The sequence below is a fragment of the Malus domestica genome, chromosome 13 (genome assembly GCF_042453785.1).
Source record: "Malus domestica chromosome 13, GDT2T_hap1".
NCBI lineage: Eukaryota > Viridiplantae > Streptophyta > Magnoliopsida > Rosales > Rosaceae > Malus > Malus domestica.
The window spans coordinates 27,375,747-27,397,966 of NC_091673.1; the positions used below are offsets into that span (position 1 = coordinate 27,375,747).

The 22,220-nt window shown below is 38.4% G+C and overlaps 1 protein-coding gene across 1 annotated transcript; it reads right to left on the reverse strand.

The window, feature by feature from the left end:
- Positions 1 to 11,384: 11,384 nt before the first annotated feature.
- On the reverse strand, positions 11,385 to 15,865 carry LOC139190911 (uncharacterized). Its single transcript, XM_070811401.1, has 5 exons — positions 15,501 to 15,865; positions 13,908 to 15,230; positions 13,496 to 13,742; positions 11,886 to 12,194; positions 11,385 to 11,744 (listed from the first exon to the last, which is right to left on the reverse strand). The coding sequence occupies exons 1-5, from the start codon at positions 15,863 to 15,865 to the stop codon at positions 11,385 to 11,387; spliced, it is 2,604 nt and encodes an 867-aa protein (XP_070667502.1).
- Between the last annotated feature and the right edge of the window lie 6,355 nt (positions 15,866 to 22,220).

Below are 22,220 nucleotides of genomic sequence, written 5' to 3' on the forward strand. Positions count from 1 at the left end.
GTTAGACAAATTATGCATATTCGCACAAGAAGAACAAAATGATATTTTGGTATCCTCGGGAACCTCTCACTAGTTGTTGAGATGACGATAAGTTATCTGTGTTACGGGCTGCAGGTTTAAATGTCAATGGTCAAATTGTTAGATTCACTAAACAAGTGGGCAAGACCGCTCATTTTTCGACAACATTTGCGAGTTAGCTATGATTCGAACTCATTAGCGGAATTCGTGACATGACGAATGTTTGGCGAGGTCCATTTTCGTCTTGAGCTTTGATTTGTGTCGTGCAAATATTTCTTACTACATTGTTTTATTTATATGAGTATCGATATGGAGTTATCTTTAACCTATTAAGAAATGGTGATGGAATCATGGTGTTGACAATGATAGGTGTGGCTAGAAATATAAAACGTGTTGGCAAATGATAATTGTGGTTGGAAATTTGGTGATCATTAAAGTCATTACAATTTATTGAATGAAAATATGGAATGAGATCTTGAGTTCACTTAATATAAACGTGTCCCAATGGTTTTTTCACTTGATGAGGAGAATTGACGAGAAAAGTTTACAATTATAAAATTGATGGATTGGTTTCCCATCAATGAATTATGGCGTGAAATTCTAGTATTTTGTTAGCCACAATAGTCACAGCTTGAAGTTTGATATTTGATTGTGCCAATATCATTATGGCCATAATTCCTGGTACTCGTGTTGCTAAAAGTAATGGGAAGCGACATTACCAATAATTACGACGTAAATTTTCCAAATAGCATGAATGGGATTTTATCGAGTGAGAATGGAATCATAAACTGAGGTTATGATTTAGTTATTATAATTTAAAATCGTGGGAAGACCCCAAAGTTTTCTCCATTTATTATTGGTGGATATGAATAAAGATTATGAAACGAAATTTTGAGTTTGTTTAAATATAAACAAACTTTCAGTTGTGTGAGACGTGAAATTTTATAATTACAAACGGAATTTATGGAGAAAGGGGATAATTACTAATACATTGTTTTTGTTGCCATGGGTCATAAGTGGTCATTGTTAGAAATTGATATTGCGAACAAACTGATAACGAGCATATATTTTCTTGGTTATGGGATTAGTAAGAATTAATTCCATTGACAATTAGGGTTATAGAATGTGAATTCCTCCTCTTCCTTGGTTGGTGAAATGTCAATGATACTGTGGAAGTGCAGCTCACTAATTTATTTGAACCATGGTTACATCTTGAAACAACTTAAAGAGAAAGGAAGATAGTATGAGCTTGGAAATATGAAAGAGGAATAATTACATTCTAATTTGATTTCTGCTTTACGTATTTATATTTTGTTACTCCTATCTTCGAGTGCTGTATAACAATGATTTTAAATTTTGAGGATGAAATTTTTAAGGTGGGTAGATTGTGACAGCCCGTCCCTAATTTTACGAATTTATGAATTTTAATGGCATGATTTTACGAATGTGCCCTTAGAAGCAAGGGTTTCGATTTTTTTGTTGATCAACATATAGTGAGGCGTATGAAACTTTGCTTTAGCGTATCCCTGGAGTATTCGACAACACGGGCTCGTAGGCACGAGCAAAAGAGGATTTGGATTTGCGGTTAAAGTTCTAAGGTACTCTAAACTGAGAAATACTTTTATTTTGGTTACTATTTATATTTTATATGTATTTAATTATAAGTATTATTATTTTATTAGTTATTGGGAGAATTAAGGGAAAAAGGAAAGGGGGAGGTCGGGAAAAGAAGGAAAAACGGAGGGGAGACAGAGAATGGGCAGAGTTGCCCAATCGGAACAGGAGAGAGGAAAATGTTGGGCCAACTAGAAAGAAGAGAGAAGTGAGGGACGAATTAGAGAAGGGAAAGGAGGGGAAAGGAGGAAGGAAGGAAGGAGAGGAACCGGCCGGGTTCCTCTTCGACCTGTGACTCGACCCGCTTCTGGAATTCCACCCCGATGTCGATTCCGGTGATTTCTCTATAAATTGTCCGTCACCACCACCCTTACACGACTCTAAGACTCTCCATCTACCATTTCCACTTTTAAATTGAAGGAAATAGGCTCAGATTCGTGATGATTCTCATCAAGGGACTCCGGGGACACCAGGGCAGCGATTGGCTATTTCTGAAGCTACCACCGTCGACCACCACCATGGGTCGACTCCTCATGAACCCAAGAACAGGTCCCAAGCTCTGGTTGGGGCGGCGGAACACCGGAGGGGGTGGATCGAAACCACCAAATTTCTAGGGTTTTCCGATGGGTTCGATGGAATTGGAGCCTTTCTAGGCCAAATGAGACTTGGCCATAGGTATAAAGTTTACTCTACTCTTCGAGATCTTCAATTATATAATTTTTGAGAATTTTTGAAAATAGTTGAATTTTCCGGCAAGTCGGGGCGGCCGATTGCCACCCGCGGCGGCGCATGCGGCGAAACGTGACCTGTAGGCTAATGATGTGTTATTTAAGTACTATTAGATGCCTTGGGTTCATAATTGAGATCCGTATGACGTAGTTTCATTGTTTGGGCTTAGTTTCATTTCGACAAGGGAATAGGTTAAAATATGAATCGATGACCAAATCGTTGGATCATCATCAAACTTTAATAGGTTATTAGTCATAATATTTGAATAATATAGGAACTTACGGATTGGGAATCCGACGTACGGATCTTCTCGAATTGGAATTGTAAGTTCGTAAAATAAAATGTTAACCACCACTTGGTTTTAGCAATTGGCGTAGATCCGACCGTTGGATTGTTTTGAAACTTTAGTATGTTATTCTAGAAGAATAATGTGGATCCTTAGATGTTACGGATCAGAGATCTAATTTGTAGATCTTCTGGAACGAGTTCGGTAGACTCATATACGATGTAAGTTATGTATCGTATCAACGAGAATTCTGAGATATGGCTTGATAATTGGTCACAGGCACTGATCGTTTGTGACGCCTCAATGTTTATGCTAGGTAGTTGTAGCGCAGACTCTCCATGAGTGATAATTCTATAAATGCTTTTAAATAAAAAATGAGAAATCTATGCCATGATATACATACATATATATATATATATAATATATATACATTTATATGTTATAAAATACTATGAGATGGTTGAGATTAGATTTCATCGTGATATATCCATATGTGTATTACTATAAATGATTCATGCGAACTACGAATGGCTTGATCCCTGTTTAGGTTACGTGAGCAGTCTAACGAGACGTTAGATGCAACCATATAAGAAATGAGATTAAATAATCGAGACCAGAACCTTGTTTAAGGAATTGAGCAATAGGTGTGGGCTTTTGATTTTTAGTATATATTATATACTTGATATTTTCTTAGAAATATGTGTTTAAATGAAAGTATGCCATAAATGCCATGCATATAAGTTTATAATTTGTACATGAATTGGTATATGATGCATTATATATAATTATGGTGCTGTGAACGCTCTGAAGTGCAAAGGTGAATGCAGGACACTCAGGTAAGTTTAGGTAAACTCAAGTAAGTATACGGTATTAGTTTGATTGATGAGATAAGTGATAAGATATGAATATGTCGTAGAGGTCATAGAGGTGAGTTTGACTTGTATGCTAGCCATGATTGATGAGATGTGAATATGTTGTATAGGTCACTAGAGGGGACTCCGACTTGTATGCTAGCCATGATTGATGAGATATGAATATGTCATATAGGTCACTAGAAGTAACTCCGACTTATATGCTAGCCATGATTGATGAGATATGTGATGGGATATGAATATGTCGTATAGGTCATTAGAGGTGACTCCGACTTATATGCTAGCCATGATCGTATAGGTCATTAGAGGTGACTCCGACTTATATGCTAGCCATGATTGATGAGATATGACTATGTCGTATAGGTCACTAGAGGTGACTCCGACTTATATGCTAGCCATGATTGATGAGATATGTGATGAGATAATAATATGTCGTATAGGTCACTAGAGGTGACTCCGACTTATATGCTAGCCATGATTGATGAGATATGAGATGAGATATGAATATGTCGTATAGGTCACCATTGGTGACTCCGACTTGCTTACTATTATGAGTTATTAATCGCATGGTTATTTGATATTATTGATGAGATGTTGTGCTGTGGTACATTATGATTTCTCTGGAAATTATACAAGTGTTGTAGCGAGTGATTACATGTTTTATATGTTTTATATTGGTATTTTACTTAGAGGGCCACTCACCCTTGTCTTGTCTTCACCTTTTAGGTATTATTAGCTGAGTTTTATTATCACCAAAGACTCGGCGGTGATTCTTAGTATCGGAGGCTATTTCAAGCGTATGATTCTTATATCACTTTTCTGTACTTGCTTATGCTCTAACATCACGTGTGAAGTGGGTACATTCCCGCTCACCAGTGCACTCTGGAAATTAGGCACTCTTAGGTTTAAATTTATTCACAAATTTTCCACATCATCATCACACTTTATGGCTTCGTCACCTTCCAGGTGTCGGCCAACACAGCTTAATTCGGAGTCCTAGTGGACATTCTGGGTCGGGGTGAATCAATAAATCTTTTGATGGATAAGAATGGTGTTGGCATATTGATTGATTTGCAGCTCAAGACAATATTCTTTTCCACACTTTATAATCTTTTTAGACTCTTCAGGAGTCCCGATCTAACAACAACTCTTGCATGAGATTTATATGTTGCAAAAATATCATGATGAAAATACTCACTAAGGCAATTTATACCATCAATTGGTATTGAGTACATAATTTGTATTTTATCTTCCAGGGTTTGCTTTAAACAATTTGAATCCTCTAGGGATTTTATACACTTCATGACACATTCTCCCTTGAAATTTATACATAACAATTTGCTTCTATGTATACTTGAGGGAATTACTTATGGAGATATGCTTTGGCATTTCATAAGCCTTCATATAATATATAATTCTCCATTCAAATGAACAAGTTAGGTACTGAATGAAAATTAAAACTTTTAAGTTTTTGAGGACAATGGGGGAACACAGAAGCCTAACCCCAATCTTTCCAGCTTAGCCGAACTTCTCACCTGGTATGTCCCGAATGACCTACCAAGGGAATCTTGGAGTAACTGAAGGATATTATGAACTTGCTAGGCCTTGGAACAAAGGTGGTGATCCAAGAGGTATCAAACACACGCTCGTTTGTTTCGTGAAGGGGTCGGCTTCGAAAGCCAACTTTTGTCTGGCATAACCTTCTTCCAGGGCAGTAGATGCATCTATTACACCGCATTAACCGTCCCAAGTTTGAAAACCTGATCTTTTAGAGGATGCAGGAAGATGAACGGTTCAGATGGTTGATATTATGTAAAGGGCTTTACCACTAGTGAAAATATTGCTCGGAGTTATTGGAGTTTATAAAGTCTCTAGAAACTACATAATATTGACTCATATTTCAATTAACCATAAATATCAAAACGTGATATCAACGATATGAATCGTTCATTTTTCACTAATGAGTTAATCTTATATAGTTTCTAGAAACTTTATAAACTTCAAGAAACTCTGAGCAATATTTTCGCTAATGGTAAAACTCTAAACGTAATATCAACCATCTGAACCATTTATCTTCCTACATCCTTTAAAAGATCATGTTTTCGAGAAAAGAAAATCTGAAAGAAAACACTTCTACAATACTCCCTTCACTTTGCATATCTTTGAACATTTGAAACATAACTTTCTTCATTTTGCGCATCCTTGAACATTTGATATTTTGTAATGTACTAATATTTTTTCATTAGGCTCTTATTTTGGGGTATGTAATACTTGAAAGACAAATGTGTTTTTATGTTTTGAAGTAGTATTTATGTGATAATGTGGTATGTTTATACTAATTTAGTATTATATTTTTCATTTGATTATTTATTGTTTAAAATATATTTTCTTTAACAAGTAACGGGTCGGGTCATATTACCCCTTCATTTTAATGGGTATTATGTGAGATGACCTGTTAAAATATCGGGTATGACACGAAAACAACATGAACAGGAAAAACATGACACGAATGCTAAGTTAAAACACTATTTATTCTACAGTGTGATTATGTTTTTACCTCTACTTGGGTTCTTTTATTTCATTTTTGCTTGAAATTGAAGGAGGCAGAAAAACTGGGCTGTTTAAGAGACAAGTTAGTTAAGCATAGTGAAAGGAGTGAAATGTCCCCATTTTACTATTCAGTTTTGTCTTTCTTTTTCTCACTTTCACAGTGAAATGATAGAAAAGGGTAGGAGATGCGTGTTGCTTTTATATGATTATGCATTTTTGTCTCAAAAAATCTTATTCCCCAAGCCTCACAATTGTATTTTTCTTTTCAAATATAGAAAATTTGGAGTGCAAAATGAGAATTTAAGAGTGCCACTAACAATTTCCTTTTTTGTATTGTTTTGTTTTGCAAACTATAGGATAATCTATACTAAACTATGGGAAGGGGAATTCGAACATGGAACATCAGGTGAAAGAATAAATGCTCTTTACCAATTGAGTTACAAGCCACTTGCAAATGAGAGAGCCTTGAGAGGAATTTATCTGATGAGTTCCTTTTTAATTTTTTCAAGAATGCATGAGAAATTGTGGACATTATTTACAGTTATTTTAATTCATAGATTTCTGTTTTTCATAGAAAAATATATTTAAATTAAAAGGGTGTAATGCCATTCATAGGATTAGAACTTATTTCTATTAATTAAAGGTTGAGAAAAATATCACTAGATACGTGTAATTGAGCATAAATACATAAACTGAAATCTGACTATTAAAGTGTCACATCCCAGACAGGCTCCACCGTAGCACAATATTGTCCGCTTTGGGCCACGCCCTCACAATTTTGTTTCTGAGAACTCACGAGCAAGTTCCCAGTGGGTCACCCATTCTGGGATTGCTCTCGCCGGAACTCGCTTAACTTCGGAGTTCCGATGGAACCCGAAGCCAATGAGCTCTCAAAAGACCTCGTGCTATAGGGAGGGGAGCATGTACATATACGGCACATCACTCCCTCTCCATTGGTCGATGTGGGATCTCACAATCCACCCCACTTAAGGGGAACCCGGCATCCTCGCCGGCACATCCGCACCAACGGCATAGTCGCTCTGATACCATTATGTCATATCCCAGACCGGCTCCATCGTAATATGATATTGTCTGCTTTGGGCCACGCCCTTAAGGTTTTTTTTTTCTGGGAACTCACGAGCAACTTCGCAGTGGGTCACCCATCCTGGGATTGCTCTCGCCTGAACTCGCTTAACTTTGGAATTCTGATGGAACCCGAAGCCAGTGAGCTCCCAAAATGCCTCGTGCTATAAGGAGGGGAACATGTACACAGTGGCGAAGCTACGTGAGGACGAGGAGTAGCGGCCGCCCCTCCCTTCGCCAGAAAACATGCCTAGGAGCGCTAGTTCAGCCCCTCTGCTCTCGTCGAAAATGAGAATTTCCGCTCCGGTGATTTGGTTTCTGCTGCTGCGCAGCAAAGATGGATTTGTTTTTTTCCTCTTTTTTATTAGATTTTGGAGAAGGCAATCTGAAAAAAAATGTAGTTGCAGACCGACGGAACTTGCGAAGAAGATGAAGGCGTGTTTGATATTCCCTATACCAAACGATGTCGTTTGGCAATGTTGACCCTTTTTTTATATTTTTCTCTCTTAAAAGTTAAAACTGATTGTACTGACACATTTGTCTACATTTTTCTCTCTTAAAAATTAATACTGATTGTACTGACACACCCTTCTCCTTCGGTCCCTTCTGCCCCACTTTGTTTTCCCATTTCCCCTCCTCTTTTTTTCTATTCTGACCGCACCTTTGTTTTGGTTTGTTAATCAATTTCTTTCTCTTTTTTATTTTATTTTTTATTTTTTATTATCATTCTTGTATGTATTTTCCCTCTTTTGAATACCTCATGTATTTTAAACTCTTACATTATCTATAAATATTGCATTAATTTTTAAAAAATAATGTAAATATTGTTTAATGCTTATTTTACAATAAAAGAAATTCATTTAAATCCATCTAGGCTCCTACCTAAATCTCGCTTAGGCGCCTAGCTATAGGCTCCAGTCCGCTGTCTGACTAGTGTTTAACGTTTTTTTAGAATCTAATCCTAACTAATTTAAGCTTCTTACATGGCTTTAATAGTACCGCTTACAACTGCTTTGGTGAAAAGATGGTTATTTTTTTTTGTCAAGGTGAAGAGATGGTTTGCTGTTATGAATATTGATTCAAAATTTTGCACTCTCCAATGTGAAAGCAACCACTTCATGTACATATAAGGCTCATCACCTCCGTAAATCTTGGCTTCGCCACTGCATGTACATATAAGGCTCATCACCCCCCTCTGTTGGTCGATGTGGGATCTCACAATTTTATTTAAAATTAAATACAAAAAATACTTGATAAAAACTGACTGTACAATGTATGATGAATGGACAGGATTTATAGATCTCCATGATCTTCACCAAAAGTATCGTAGATCCTTCATAACCTAAAATTTAAAATTTTGATGAATGGTGATTTGGATTAGAGAACAAGTTAACCTCTTTTATACGTTGGATATAAGGAGTAATGCATCAAAAAAGCAATCACAAAAAACAACGGTCCTAACACACCAGATAAATCGTACTACATAGTATGCTACTGGTAGACTGAATAGGTTCTGCCAACGTTGGAATGGCTAGGAACGAAAGGGCCATGTAAGAAGAAGAATTCTCTTCCATCTTAATCTCTCTCTCTCTTTCTCAGTTTGATTAGTGAAATGGTTAGTTGAAAATTTTCAACATAATTATTTATCTATCAAATATCGATACCAGACAATCATTAACTGACATAGTGATCGTTACTGAAAGCCATTTATTTTAACAATGGGCCATTTTAGTCAATTTTCCATTAATTGAATATGTTAGGAGTTTGATATCTGATAAAATAGTGAACCTTAACCATTAAACTCGCATAGTACAATAATAATGTTATAGTCTGATTTTTTATTTTTTTTATATTGAACTCAAACTGACATCAACTGACACACCCCAACCTGAATCAGGGCGTACTGGCCATGTGACGTAACCATGTGCACAGTGCGGAAGCGATAAGGATAAAAAATATACGAATAATTAAAAACCGGAAGCTACTAATATGCACTAATAAGCAGAAAGTGCTAGAAATGGGATACAAGTGTAAATACGGCTAATCAGAGCATAGAAAGTCTAGGTGCAGTCCAATAGGACAAGTACTAGTTATACAGTACCAGAAGATATCCTACGAATATTTTATTCTGTCAGAACCACCGAAATCCTCAAATGCCACCAAAAGCAAGTCTACCTAAAACCTGGAGGGGAGCAAAACAGAAAGTGTGAGTGGGCAAAAACAAAGCTTTTCAAAATCATTTCATTTATCAAACACTTTAACCCCTCGCCGTAAAACATGTATAATTTTCCCAGAATTAGAATATAAACATATGTACATATATATATATATATATATATATATATATATATATATTCAAATCATGCTTCACATATCCATAATCATAAATATGCCTTGCTAAAATATAAAACAAAGTAACTCAGGTGAAAATAATTTCATGGAAAATAACATATTAGCTGGAACCCCAATAGAAGTGTGTACGGCTGAATTCATAGCTCATTAATCAATCTAGCCGGAGTCATTACAGGTGACCTATACGACACTATACTGCACATGAGTCGGAACCACTGGAATGGTCTGTACGACAAGACTGGGTGTAATATAGTTATGCTTCTCATGATAGCTGTGCGATAAATCGCTAGTCACCTATGAGTCGGAACCACCTATAATGGTATGTACGACAAGACTATGCACCTAAATTGGATCTAATGTGAGCATATGGTGCGGGAGGTGACATTATAAATATGCCTGTACTATATCTCTGGCTAAATCACAATCACCCGGGGTGCAGGTTTATGAGCTCTCAATCACATGTCACATTATCAATATCTCATATAACAAAACAATACTCACCTGGTACTTACCTGAGCGTCCACAGCACCAATTCATCATATACTAATTCATATTCTGAATATAAGTTTATATGCATGATATTTCAAAGCATACTTTCATTTAAATACATTTTCTGGGAAAATATCAAGTATATAAATATATACTGAAAACGCACACTCACTGGTATGTTGAAGGGTTGTAGACCCTGAGTTGCCCTTGATTGCGCTCGTCCTCGGGATAAGTCTCCCTTATATGTGAAACAACTATAAAAACGTTAATTTAAAGCACATAACCAATATTAACTAATAACTTCTCATACATTGCTCAAATGGGATGTTTGAATATACCAACGTGATCTACATAACCTCACGAACATCCCCATGTATTTAGAAAAAATTTCCGACGTCCCACGCGCCGGCAAGTGCACGGCAACACGTGCGGCCACGCGCAGGGAAACCTAACGGAATCCCTAACTGCCGTTAGGAATATTCCGTTAAAATAAAGGAATATTTCATCCAAATTACCTGATGCCCCTACCCTCCGTTGGGAATATTCTGTCAACTTTGACGGAATATTCTTCTTTCTTCTCTGATGAACCTCGCCGGTCACCGCCGTCGTTGGAAAATTGGAAAATGCAAAAAACCTTCATATCTTGTCCAATACTTAACCAAAATTAGTAAAACTTGCACCACTTTGAAGCTTATTAGGACGAGTATAACACAACTATACCTGATTTGGGACCTAAAATCCACGGAAATTTGCCGAAGAACCTTCGATAATCCGGCCAAACTTCAAAGGCATCGATCTTGACTTCCCGACGTCCAAATCATGCTATTTTTCTTCTCCGAGCTTCATGGAGAGGTCCTTAAGCTTCTTATAAGCTTCAAATCTCCCAAAAACTCCACATTCACGCGTGCATGAACAGTACCTCCATTCGGGGTTCTTGGTTCCCATGATCCTGAAGCTTTCACGTCCTAAAAATGGTATGGATGGGATCGTGACGATGAGATGAAGATGATGATGGTGTCTACAAGCCCGATTCACGTCTGAAAGAGAGGGTTCAAGATTTGTCCGTACACTTGTACGAACGTTGCAGAAAAATCGAAAGGGAGAAAGAGTGCATGGGAGAAAGGTTAGGTAAGTGTGTGGGGGTCTGTTGGTCCTACTTGGTCTTCCAATACACAAAACAACTCTTTTAAGTCCTAAGTGTTCCAAAAACTGAGGAAAATCTTTGAATTGGTCCAAATAAAACTTCACCCACATAACCACACAAAACGTCTAAGGGTAAATATGTAATCTCACACCATCGAGAGTAGATATTTCGGGACGGCCTGTGATAATCTACCTACCTTATAAAATTTCATCCTTGAAATTTATACAATCATACAATCCACTAATAATCATAAAACAAGCGTGGATACATCTCTCTCATCTAGTCCTCTGTCTCCCAAGTAGCTTCTTCCACTGAATGATTTCTCCATAATACTTTCACCAAAACACACTGTCTTATTCTTCAGCTCCTTATCCTTCCTATCCAAAATAGTCACTGGCTCCTCATCGTAAGTTAAATCCGAATTAATTTCCAAAGGTTGAAGAGGTATTACATGAGAAGGATCTGAGACATAATGTCGAAGCCTAAATACATGAAAAACATCGTGCACTTTGAACAACTCTGGAGGCAACTCAAGTCTATAAGTAACCTCACAGACTCGCTTGGTGATCATATATGGTCCAATGTACTTAGGACTCAGTTTGCCTTTCTTTCAAAACCGCACAACACCTTTCCATGGTGATAGTTTCAGAAATACCCAATCACCTACTTTATACACCCGGTCAGTGGCATGCCTGTTTGCTAAGCTCTTTTGTCGATCCTGGGCCGCTTTTAGGTTAGACTTAATTACCTGAATATTCTGAGTAGTTTCATCCACAATCTCCAGGCCCACCAAAACTCTTTCTCCAACTTCTGACCAGCATAATGGCGTTCGACAAGACTTGCCATAGAGTGCCTTAAAAGGTGCCATACCAATACTTGAATGGTAACTGTTGTTGTAGGCGAATTCCATCAAATCCAAACAATTATGCCAACCATTTCCAAATTGCAGCACCGAAGATCTCAGCATATCTTCTAATGTCTGAATAGTCCTCTCAGATTGTCCATTTGTCTGAGGGAGATATGCCGTACTATAAAGTAATCTCGTACCAAGAGCTTCCTGTAATAATATCCAGAACTTAGAAGTAAATCTAGGATCCCGGTCCGAGATAATATCAACTGAAACACCATGGTACTTCACAATTTTCGATATGAACAACTTAGGTAATCAGCTTAATGAGTATTTTTCCCTCACTGGAATAAAGTGTGCTGACTTAGTGAGCCGATCAACTATCATCTAAATGCCGTCATAACCATTCTGTGTACGAGGAAGCTTGTACTCAAAATCCATAGTAATATTTTCCCATTTCAACTGTGGAACGGGAAGCGGCTGCATCAACCCAAACGGCTTCTTCCTTTCAGCTTTAACCTGTTGGCAAATGGTACACCTACTCACATACTCGGTAATTTCCTTTTTCATACTTGGCCAATAATAAAATGGTCGAATGGTATGATACATCTTGGTGCTTCCTAGATGCATTGCATATGTCGAAATATGTGCTTCATCAAGGATTTCTTTCTTTAACTCTGCATTATTCGACACATACATTTTGTTCTCTTGCAAGCATGCCATCAGTTTCTCGAATTCTGTAATCTTTCTTCTTCCCCCGATTCCTTGCTTGAATTATTTCCTAGGTCCCTTCATCATGCATCTGAGCTTCAAGCACACGATCAATTAAAATTGGCCTGACTTGAAAATTAGCAAGTAATGCTTCCTTTCGATCTTCCACTCCTAACTTCACTCAAGTGGACCTCAAATCTATCTGCAAGGAGAGGCACATGACAATCATAGATGGCATTAAGTCTAGCTGGAGTCTTCCTACTAAGTGCATCCGCCACAGTATTGGCACGACCAGGGTGATACTCAATTGTGCAATCATAATCACTAAGTAACTCAATCTATCTCCGCTGTCGAAGATTCAGATCTCTCTGAGTAAAAAGATACTGAAGACTCTTATGATTTGTGGAGATCTTACATTTCTCCCCATAAAGATAATGTCTTCAAATCTTCAAAGCAAAGATGATAGCCGCTAACTCCAGATCATGAGTAGGGTAATTCTTCTCATGAGGTTTCAATTGTCTCGAAGCATAAGCAATCACCCTACCATGTTGCATCAACACACAACCCAAACCATTCAAAGAAGCATCACTGTACACCTCGAAATTACCACTATCATCTAGGAATGCAAAAACAGGTGCATGAGTGAGATAATACTTTAACTGCTAAAAACTTCACTCACAATTATCATCCTACTCAAACTTAACATCCTTTCTGGACAACCTCGTCAATGGTAAAGCAATCACTGAAAAATCCTTAACAAACCGTCTATAATAGCTTGCAAGGCCAAGAAAACTTTGTACCTCAGTGACGGTTCGAGGTTGTTCCCAATTCTCCACAGCTGCCACTTTTTGAGAATCCACTCGAATGCCTTGAGCTGATATAACATGTCCCAAAAATGCCACTTGATCTAACCAGAATTGGCATTTGCTAAACTTAGCATATAACTGGTGTTCCCTCAAACTTTTTAACACCAATTTAAGATGTCTAACATGCTCAGCCATAGACTTAGAGTATACCAGAATGTCATCAATGAAAACAATGACAAACCTGTCCAAATACGACTGGAATACTCGATTCATTAAATCCATGAAAGCTGTTGGTGCATTAGTTAACCCGAATGGCATCACAAGAAACTCATAATGGCCATATCAAGTTCTGAATGTTGTTTTCGGGACATCTTCACTTCTAATCTTCAACTGGTAGTAACCAAACCTCATGTCAATCTTAGAGAACACACAAGCACCTCGGAGTTGGTCAAACAAATCATCTATACGCGGTAATGGATAACGATTTTTAATTGTTACTCGATTCAATTGCCTGTAATCAACGCATAGCTTCAACGTTCCGTCTTTCTTCCTCACAAATAAAACTGGAGCTCCCCAAGGTGAAGTACTAGGTTGAATAAATCCCTTATCAACCAATTCCTGCAACAGAACTTTGAATTCCCTTAATTCAGCAGGAGCCATTCTATATGGAGTCAAAGATATAGGATCTGTACCTGGAAACAAATCAATAGTGAACTCCACATCTCTATCTGGCGGTAATCCAGGCAAATGATCAGGGAACACATTCGGAAAATGCCTAACCACACGCACATCCTCCACATTACAAAGAGCATCATCATTCAACACCACATGAGCCAAATATCCCTGACAACCTTTCAACAACAATATTTTGGCTTTCATGGTAAAAATAACACCATGCCTCACCCCGCTAGGCTCTCCTACAAATGTAACTTCAGGTAATCCAGGACGATGGAATGTGATTGTCTTTCCATAACAATCTATTTTGGCACAATTGTAGTGCAACCAATCAATGCCCAAAATCACATCAAAATCAATAATGTCTAACGGAATAAGGTTAGCTGGCATAACAACATCCTTCACCATTAATGGACATCCTGGATATACCCGATCCACATAACATCTCTCCCCTCTAGGCATAGAAAAGTCTAAATCATATCCTAGCGGTGGAGGACGAGGTTGTGTCATTTGAGCAAATGTATGAGAAACAACAGAATGCGTAGCACCACAATCCATCAATACTCTAGCAAAATGACCAAGAATATTTAACGTACCCATGATTAAATCAGGATTGTTCTGAGCATCTTGCAGTGTCATATTATGGATGCGTCTCTGATTCTGTTGTCGTCCACCACGACTTCTGCTAGCATGAATACCTCGTCCTTGTCTCGGCTGACCAGACTGCCTTGAAGATCCTGCACTGTTAGCAGCAATCTCTAACTGCTGGGGTTGTCCCCTGGTACCACTGGGATCCACTTGCTGAATGTGGCTGATATGGCATAGAACCTCCTTGATACTGAGGGTAACCACCCTGAAAATGAGGATCCTATGAGTACTGATACTGCCCTGTAGCATAAGGAATGACATCGCCCTGATAATGATAAGCACCTCTACGACCAGTCTGAGCATAACCACTAGGTCCTGAAGCTTGCTAGGTCGGCGCATGTGGTGGTAAGGAAGGCTGTTGGGGCCTTTGCTGATTCTTAGGACAATGAGTAGCCTTATGCCCCATCTGTCCACAAGTATAGCATGCACTGTGCCTCTCCTACACTCCTAGTAATGCCTATTATTACACCTGCAGCATAAAGAAACACCTGAACCACTTGAACCACCAAAGTCCTTCTGCCTCTGAAATCTCGGGCTTCCAGAAAATCTACCACCTCTCCTCTGCACATGAGAGCTCAAACCTCCACTAGAAGAGCTGGAACTGATACCACTTCTCTTAAAACTCTAGGTCTTACGAGGTTCCTTAGATGATTGAACTTTACCTTTATCATATCACATCTGGTTCCCGTTCTTTTCTTCTTCATCTTCACTTTCACTGGGCATGTTCTCTGAGTCTTCAATTTGCAGTAAAACCTCATAAAACTCCTGGTAAGTAGCACAAGAGGTCAATGTTGCTATAGAACGCCATTTCTTCTTAGTACCTAACTTGAAACGATAGAGCATCTCAACCGGATTAGCAGCAACCTCCGGATCATATCGAGAAAAATAAGTGAACCTCCTGTAATACTCATTTGCCGTTATCTTTCCTTGTTTCAGATGCGTAAACTCTTGTTTCTTGCAATCAATATACTTAGGGGGAATGAACCATATCCGAAACAACTGTTTAAACACCTTCCAATCGGTTACTACCTCTGGTGGCATCTGATAGGACTCCTGTCTCCACCAGGATGCGAGCTCCGGACCCAAAAACCAGGTAGTCGTCGACCCACCTATCAGGAGGAAGATTCCACTGACTCTGCATCACAAGGAAAGTCTTCTCGACATGATTAAGCCACTTCTCCGCTCCCTAATGTCCTTCATTACCCATGAAATGATTCAGCTTCAGGTTATACACAGTCTGAAGAGGTGTCCTTTAAGGAGGATGGAGCGAAAACTGAATGGCATTAGTTATAGCCTTCCCTAACTGAGTAATATCAGGGAAACTAGGCTTAGCTGAGTGACATGGATCTTTACGAGGTGGCATAGTTCTGGCATAAGACATCATAATGATTAGATCATTCACAAGATATACAGGACTGCTAAACCTAGGCTCTGATACCAAACTGAGACACCTCGACCCGAATCAGGGCATGTTGGCCGTCATGTGAGGGTGACATAGCATGGGCACAGTGCGGAAGCGATAAGGATAAGAAATATACGAATAATTAAAAATCGAAAGCTACTAATGTGCACTAATAAGCAGAAAATGCTAGAAATGGGATACAAGTGTAAATACACCTAATCAGATCATAGAAAGTCTAGGTGCAGTCTAATAGGACAAGTACTAGTTATAAAATACCAGAAGATATCCTACGAATATTTTATTCTGTCAAAACTGCCGAAATCCTCAAATGCCACCAACAGATGGGTCTACCTAAAACATGGAGAGGCGCAAAACAGAAAGTGTGAGTGGGCAAAAACAAAGCTTTTCAAAATCATTTCATTTATCAAACGCTCTAACCCGTCACCGTAAAACATGTATAATTTTCCCAGAATTAGAATATAAACATATGAACATATATATATATATATTCAAATCATGCTTCACATATCCATAATCATAAATATGCCATGCCAAAATATAAAACAGAGTAAGTAACTTAGGTGAAAATAATTTCATGGAAAATAACATATTAGCCGGAACCGCAGTAGAAGTCTGTTTGGCTGAATTCATAGCTTATTAGTCAATCTAGCTGGAGTCACTACAGGTGACCTATATGACACTATACTGCACACGAGTCGGAACCACTGGAAGGGTCTGTACGACAAGACTGGGTGTAATATAGTTATGCTAAATGCTACGCTATCATGATAGCTGTGCGATAAATCGCTAGTCACCTACGAGTTGGAACCACCTATAATGGCCTGTACGATAAGACTGTGCACCTAAATTGGATCCCATGTGAGCATATGGTGCGGGAGGTGACATTATAAATAGGCTTGTACTATATCTCTGGCTAAATCACAATCACCCGAGGTGCATGTTTATGAGCTCTCAATCACGTGTCATATTATCAATATCTCATATAACAAAACAATACTCACCTAGTACTTACCTGAGCGTCCATAGCACAAATTCATATTATGCATCATATACTTATTCATATGCTGAATATAAATTTATATGCATGGCATTTCAAAGCATACTTTCATTTAAACACATTTTCTGGGAAAATATCAAGTATATAAATATATACTACAAACCAAAAACCCACTCACTGGTATGTCGAATGGTCGTAGCCGCCGAGTCGCGTCACCCTTGACTGCGCTTATCCTAAGGATAAATGTCCCCTATATGCGAAACAACTATAAAAACGTTAATTTAAAGCACATAACCAATACTAGCTAATAACTTCTCATACATTGCTCAAATGGGATATTTGAATATACCAACGTGATCCACACAACCTCATGAACATCCTTATATTTTTAGAAAAAAATTCCGACGTCCCACTCGCTGCCACGTGCCGGCAAGTGCATGGCAACACGTGCAACCACGCGCATGGAAACCTAACGGAATCCCTAACTGCTGTTAGGAATATTCTTCTTTCTTTTCCGATGAACCTCGCCAGTCGCCGCAGTTGCCGGGAAATTGGAAAATGCAAAAACCTTCATATCTCGTCCAATACTTAACTAAAATTAGTAAAACTTGCACCAATTTGAAGCGTAGGACGAGTATAACACAACTATACCTGATTTGGGACCTAAAATCATGGAAATTTGCCGGAGAACCTTCGATAATCCGGCCAAACTTCAAATGCATCGATCTTGACTTCCCGACATCCAAATCATGCTATTTTTCTTCTCCGAGCTTCGTGGAGAGGTCCTTAAGCTCCCTATAAGCATGAAATCTTCCAAAAACTCCACATTAATGTGTGCATGAACAGTACCTCCATTCGGGGTTCTTGGTTCCCACCATCCTGAAGCTTTCACATCCTAAAAATGGTATGGATGGGATCGTGACGATGAGATGAAGATGATGATGGTGTCTACAAGCCCGATCCGCATATGAAAGAGAGGGTTCGAGATTTGTCCGTACACTTTTATAGATGTTGCAGAAAAATCGAAAGGGAGAGGAGAGAGAGTGCACTGGAGAAAGGTTGGGTAAGTGTGTGTGGGTGTGTTGGTCCTACTTGGTCTTCCAATACACAAAACAACTCTTTTAAGTTCTAAGTGTTCCAAAACCTTAGGAAAATCTTTGAATTGGTTCAAATAAAACTTCACCCACCTAACCACACAAAACGTCCAAGGGTAAATAAGTAATCTCATGCCGTCAAGAATAGATATTTTAGGACAGGTTGTGACATTAACTATTAAGGAATGCCTTATGAGTGTTTTGCAATGGAGGTTAATTGTTGTAAGAGCAGTTTCAGTGTGTAAAGGCTCCCTATGGTAATCGGTAAATCAATCACCTTAAGTGAATAGTAACCACCTTTAATAAATAGTAATTGCCTATTGCGTCTCCACCCCTAAACTGAATAGCTTAGACAATTCGTATTAAAATATTAATATTTTTTTATTATAAAATAATAAAATAATTTTATTTGTAATTTTAGATAAGATTTTTAACTGATCTCATCATGCCATATGTCATTATCTGAAAGTATATTTTTTGGTGAGAGATTTCAATAAAATTTTTATCTAATTCTGTCACGTCATGTGTTGTTACCTGTTTAGAATCATTGAGGATAGATTTTCGATAAGATTTTTAACCAATCCCGTTGTCTCATGTGTCACTGTCTATTTAGAATCTTTAAGGATAAATTTCGATAAGATTTTTAACGAATCACGGCATGCCATGTGGCATTATCTACAACCTAATCTTTTCTTTTTTCTCCATATAACCCACCATTCATCATAAGAAATCACAGACCGAAATCAAAATCTCTCAAATCTATATCCGTCTTTATAGTTTATAAATCTTGACTTCTTACAATGTTTTCTTCAAGGATCTTGTGGGAAATCGATGAGCAAGAGAAAGAATTGTTTAAGGAAGAAGAAATGTTTAATCTCCAGGAGGGAGAAATATGAGATGGAAGAGGAAGAGGATGAGGAGCGTAGAAAGAGAGATGACAAAGCAAGAAGTGAGAAAGCCTCATATTCCCGTCGAGTCATCCAAGCTGTGGCGGTTGAGATCTCTAAGCCCAGGCGGTCTGCAAACAACGAGGTAAAGATCTCTTGGACGATTATTTTTATTGTAGCAGTGCATTCCCTAATGCATACTTTAGACGTTGTTTTAGAATGCAACGACATTTGTTCAACAAAATCATGGGTCTTCTTCCTAAGCAAAAAATTACTGCTACCTTGCGGATGCTTGTATACAGAGCATCTGCAGACCTAGTAGATGAGATACAGCGGATGGGGAAATCAACCATTCTTGAGTCCTTGATGAGGTTTTGCTCTGATCGAAGCTATCTACACCAAAGAGTACCTTCGGAGTCCCACGATAATTGACCTGCAAAGGCTTCTGAAGTAGGGTGAGATGTGATATTTTCCTGGCATGATTGGAAGCATCGATTGTATGCACTGGACCTGGAAAAACTGCCTGGCAAGAAGTTTATAGAGACAGAAAAATGAGTCAAAAGTATCATTTTGAAGGCGGTGACATCATTTGATACATGGATTTGACATGTTTTTTTGGGTGTTCCAAGAGGTCAAAATGACCTCAATGTCTTTGCCCAATCCTCAGTGTTCAACGATGTCTTGCCAGGAAGATCTCCTCCAGTCACATATATAATCAATGGAACCGTACACTCAGGAGCATACTACCTAGCAGACAACCCCTACCCAATGTAGATTTTGGGATTTTTTATTAATTTTTAATCTTTTTTAAATTTTTTTATTAACTTAATTAATCTGGACCATTGGATTACAAAAAATTTGAAATCCAACAGTCTAGATTGTGACACATGGCCTAATGGTAACATATAAGATTTTTTTTTCTTATTTTTAAAAAAAATTTAAAGTTGAAAAAGTGGATTGTTGATTTGCAAATCAAACGGTTCAAATGTGTCATGTCATCTAGCCGTTGAGGAAGGTTTGAAATTTTTTTTATAGCTGGAAATCCAATGGTCTAGAAAAAAGGGCAGTTGAAAATCCAACAGCATACAAGAAGCCACGTTGCTTCCAACAACGACTATTGAATGGGCTACCACGCGGGTCCTACTGCCTGAAATGTTGTCGGAGACATACCCGCACATGCACGTGTTATGCACGTGCCTGACGCAAATTTTTTTATAACGTGGGTTACATCACTCCCCTCTCAGGTGCTCCGGCATTAGACTTGCACCTGACTTCTCCCACAGGTTCCTCTTTAGACCAATTGCTTGATTGGGCTGGCTTTACTTTGGAAAGCGATTGGATTGGTTTTGTTGCCAGTCCACAGGGCTATTGCCCATAGTGGAGTTGCTCTAAGCTTATTGTTGACTCTAAAATCTACCTAGCCTACGTGGCGCGCAGATTGAGTAATTAATAAGCTAACTACGTCTTTCGGTTGAATGTAGAGTGTGCCAACTCGTCAACCGAGTTCAGCTGGGGAGTAAAATATGTTGATGTAGCGTTGGGTGTGCTGTTGACTTCTTGATTGCGCGACTGTGGCCAAGGAAGGAACATATCTTGGCCTTCGGGTTATAGAGCCTGAAGACAAGGCTACTAGTTCTGCTTTCAATATCAAATTCGGCTTTCAATGTGTCGAATGTAGTAACCTGGTAACACCTTACTTTGCCGAGAAGGTTGATGAGATGACCTTTTCCAACAAGGACTCATAAATCCTTGTTGACTGAAATTTGGATAAATAACCAGTCGGTCTTGAAGCAGTGATGTTTATCCAAACTGAAGGTGCTCATCGATCGGCTGATTCTACTACTCCAGTGCTGTTTATCCAAACTGAAGATGTTGCCGGTTGCCTCCATAGTGTTGTTTATCCAAATTGAAGATGTGTTGGCGGGAAAAAAAGAAAAAAAAATCTCAAGGTTTTTGAGAGGTTTGCGTAAGGAAATTGTGTGTATTGGAAGGGACTTTGAATGATGCACACCTTTCTTTATTTATTGTAGCAATTTCCCCAATTACCGAACTAGAATTTTACTCAGACTAGAATTCTTCATCCCAATCTGATTTAGCCTCAACCAATCCTAACTCCTATAAGATTATGAACCAAGCTTTGTAATCATTCAGATTTAACCCTTGACTTTCAGCATCATTTCTGATTCAGAAGCTTTTAGCCTATGAAGAATCTCTATTGAATTAGGATTTGGCCACTTCACCTTTATCCAGGCAGAAATCACATTTTGATAGGATTCGACAGAACTCTACTGGGCTCGGCCTATGACATATAATATTCTTGATAATCCTTATTTGACCGAGAGCAACTTTAGGCTCACCCCAAAGTGTTATTTTGGGCCGAAACATTGCCCCTTCGCTTCTGAGGTATTCGACTTGGCCGAACTTTGACCTTAAAGAAGCGATTTATTACCAAACAAAAATAAGCATTCGGCCTACACTTATCGGTTAATAAAAAAATCCTTGCAAAGATGAACATTCTCCTCTCAAATGCCTTTATTAGGCACGATCTCCCACCTTGCATTTCGGTCCTTAAACGTCGTAAATGTTTGACATGCGGCAGCTTCTCATTGCGGTTGTCTAGCTTTGGTGACGTATTGAAGGGAAAATTATGAGTTTTCACATATAGGGATTTCAAAATGACTAACATGCATATACAAATCAAATTTAATATACGAAAGCAGCAGAAGCATTTATAACAAATTATCAAAGCTATAGTCATGAAAATCCCCTTCAAGGTTCATAGGTTTATTTATAATGCATCAAAACAATTTATAGAGAAGAACAAAGTGAAGGTTTAGTCTTATACCTCTTGATCTAGACTTGAGACCAAGGATGGACCACCTCCAAGCCCTTTGTTCCTCGAACTCCTTGAGCCTAGCTTCCCTCCTTGCCTCCTCCACTTTGATAGTATGAGTGCTCCTAGGTTCTCTTCAAGTTTCCAAAGTAGGAAACCTCT

Coding starts and splice junctions, on each gene's coding strand:
- LOC139190911 (XM_070811401.1), bottom strand. CDS start 15,865: ATGCCACCAGAGGTAGTAACCGATTGGAAGGTGTTTAAACAGTTGTTT. Junction 15,231..15,500: donor GAAAAGAACGGGAACCAGAT/GTGATATGATAA, acceptor ACTTGTGGACAG/ATGGGGCATAAGGCTACTCA. Junction 13,743..13,907: donor TTCTCTAAGATTGACATGAG/GTTTGGTTACTA, acceptor GTATTTGGACAG/GTTTGTCATTGTTTTCATTG.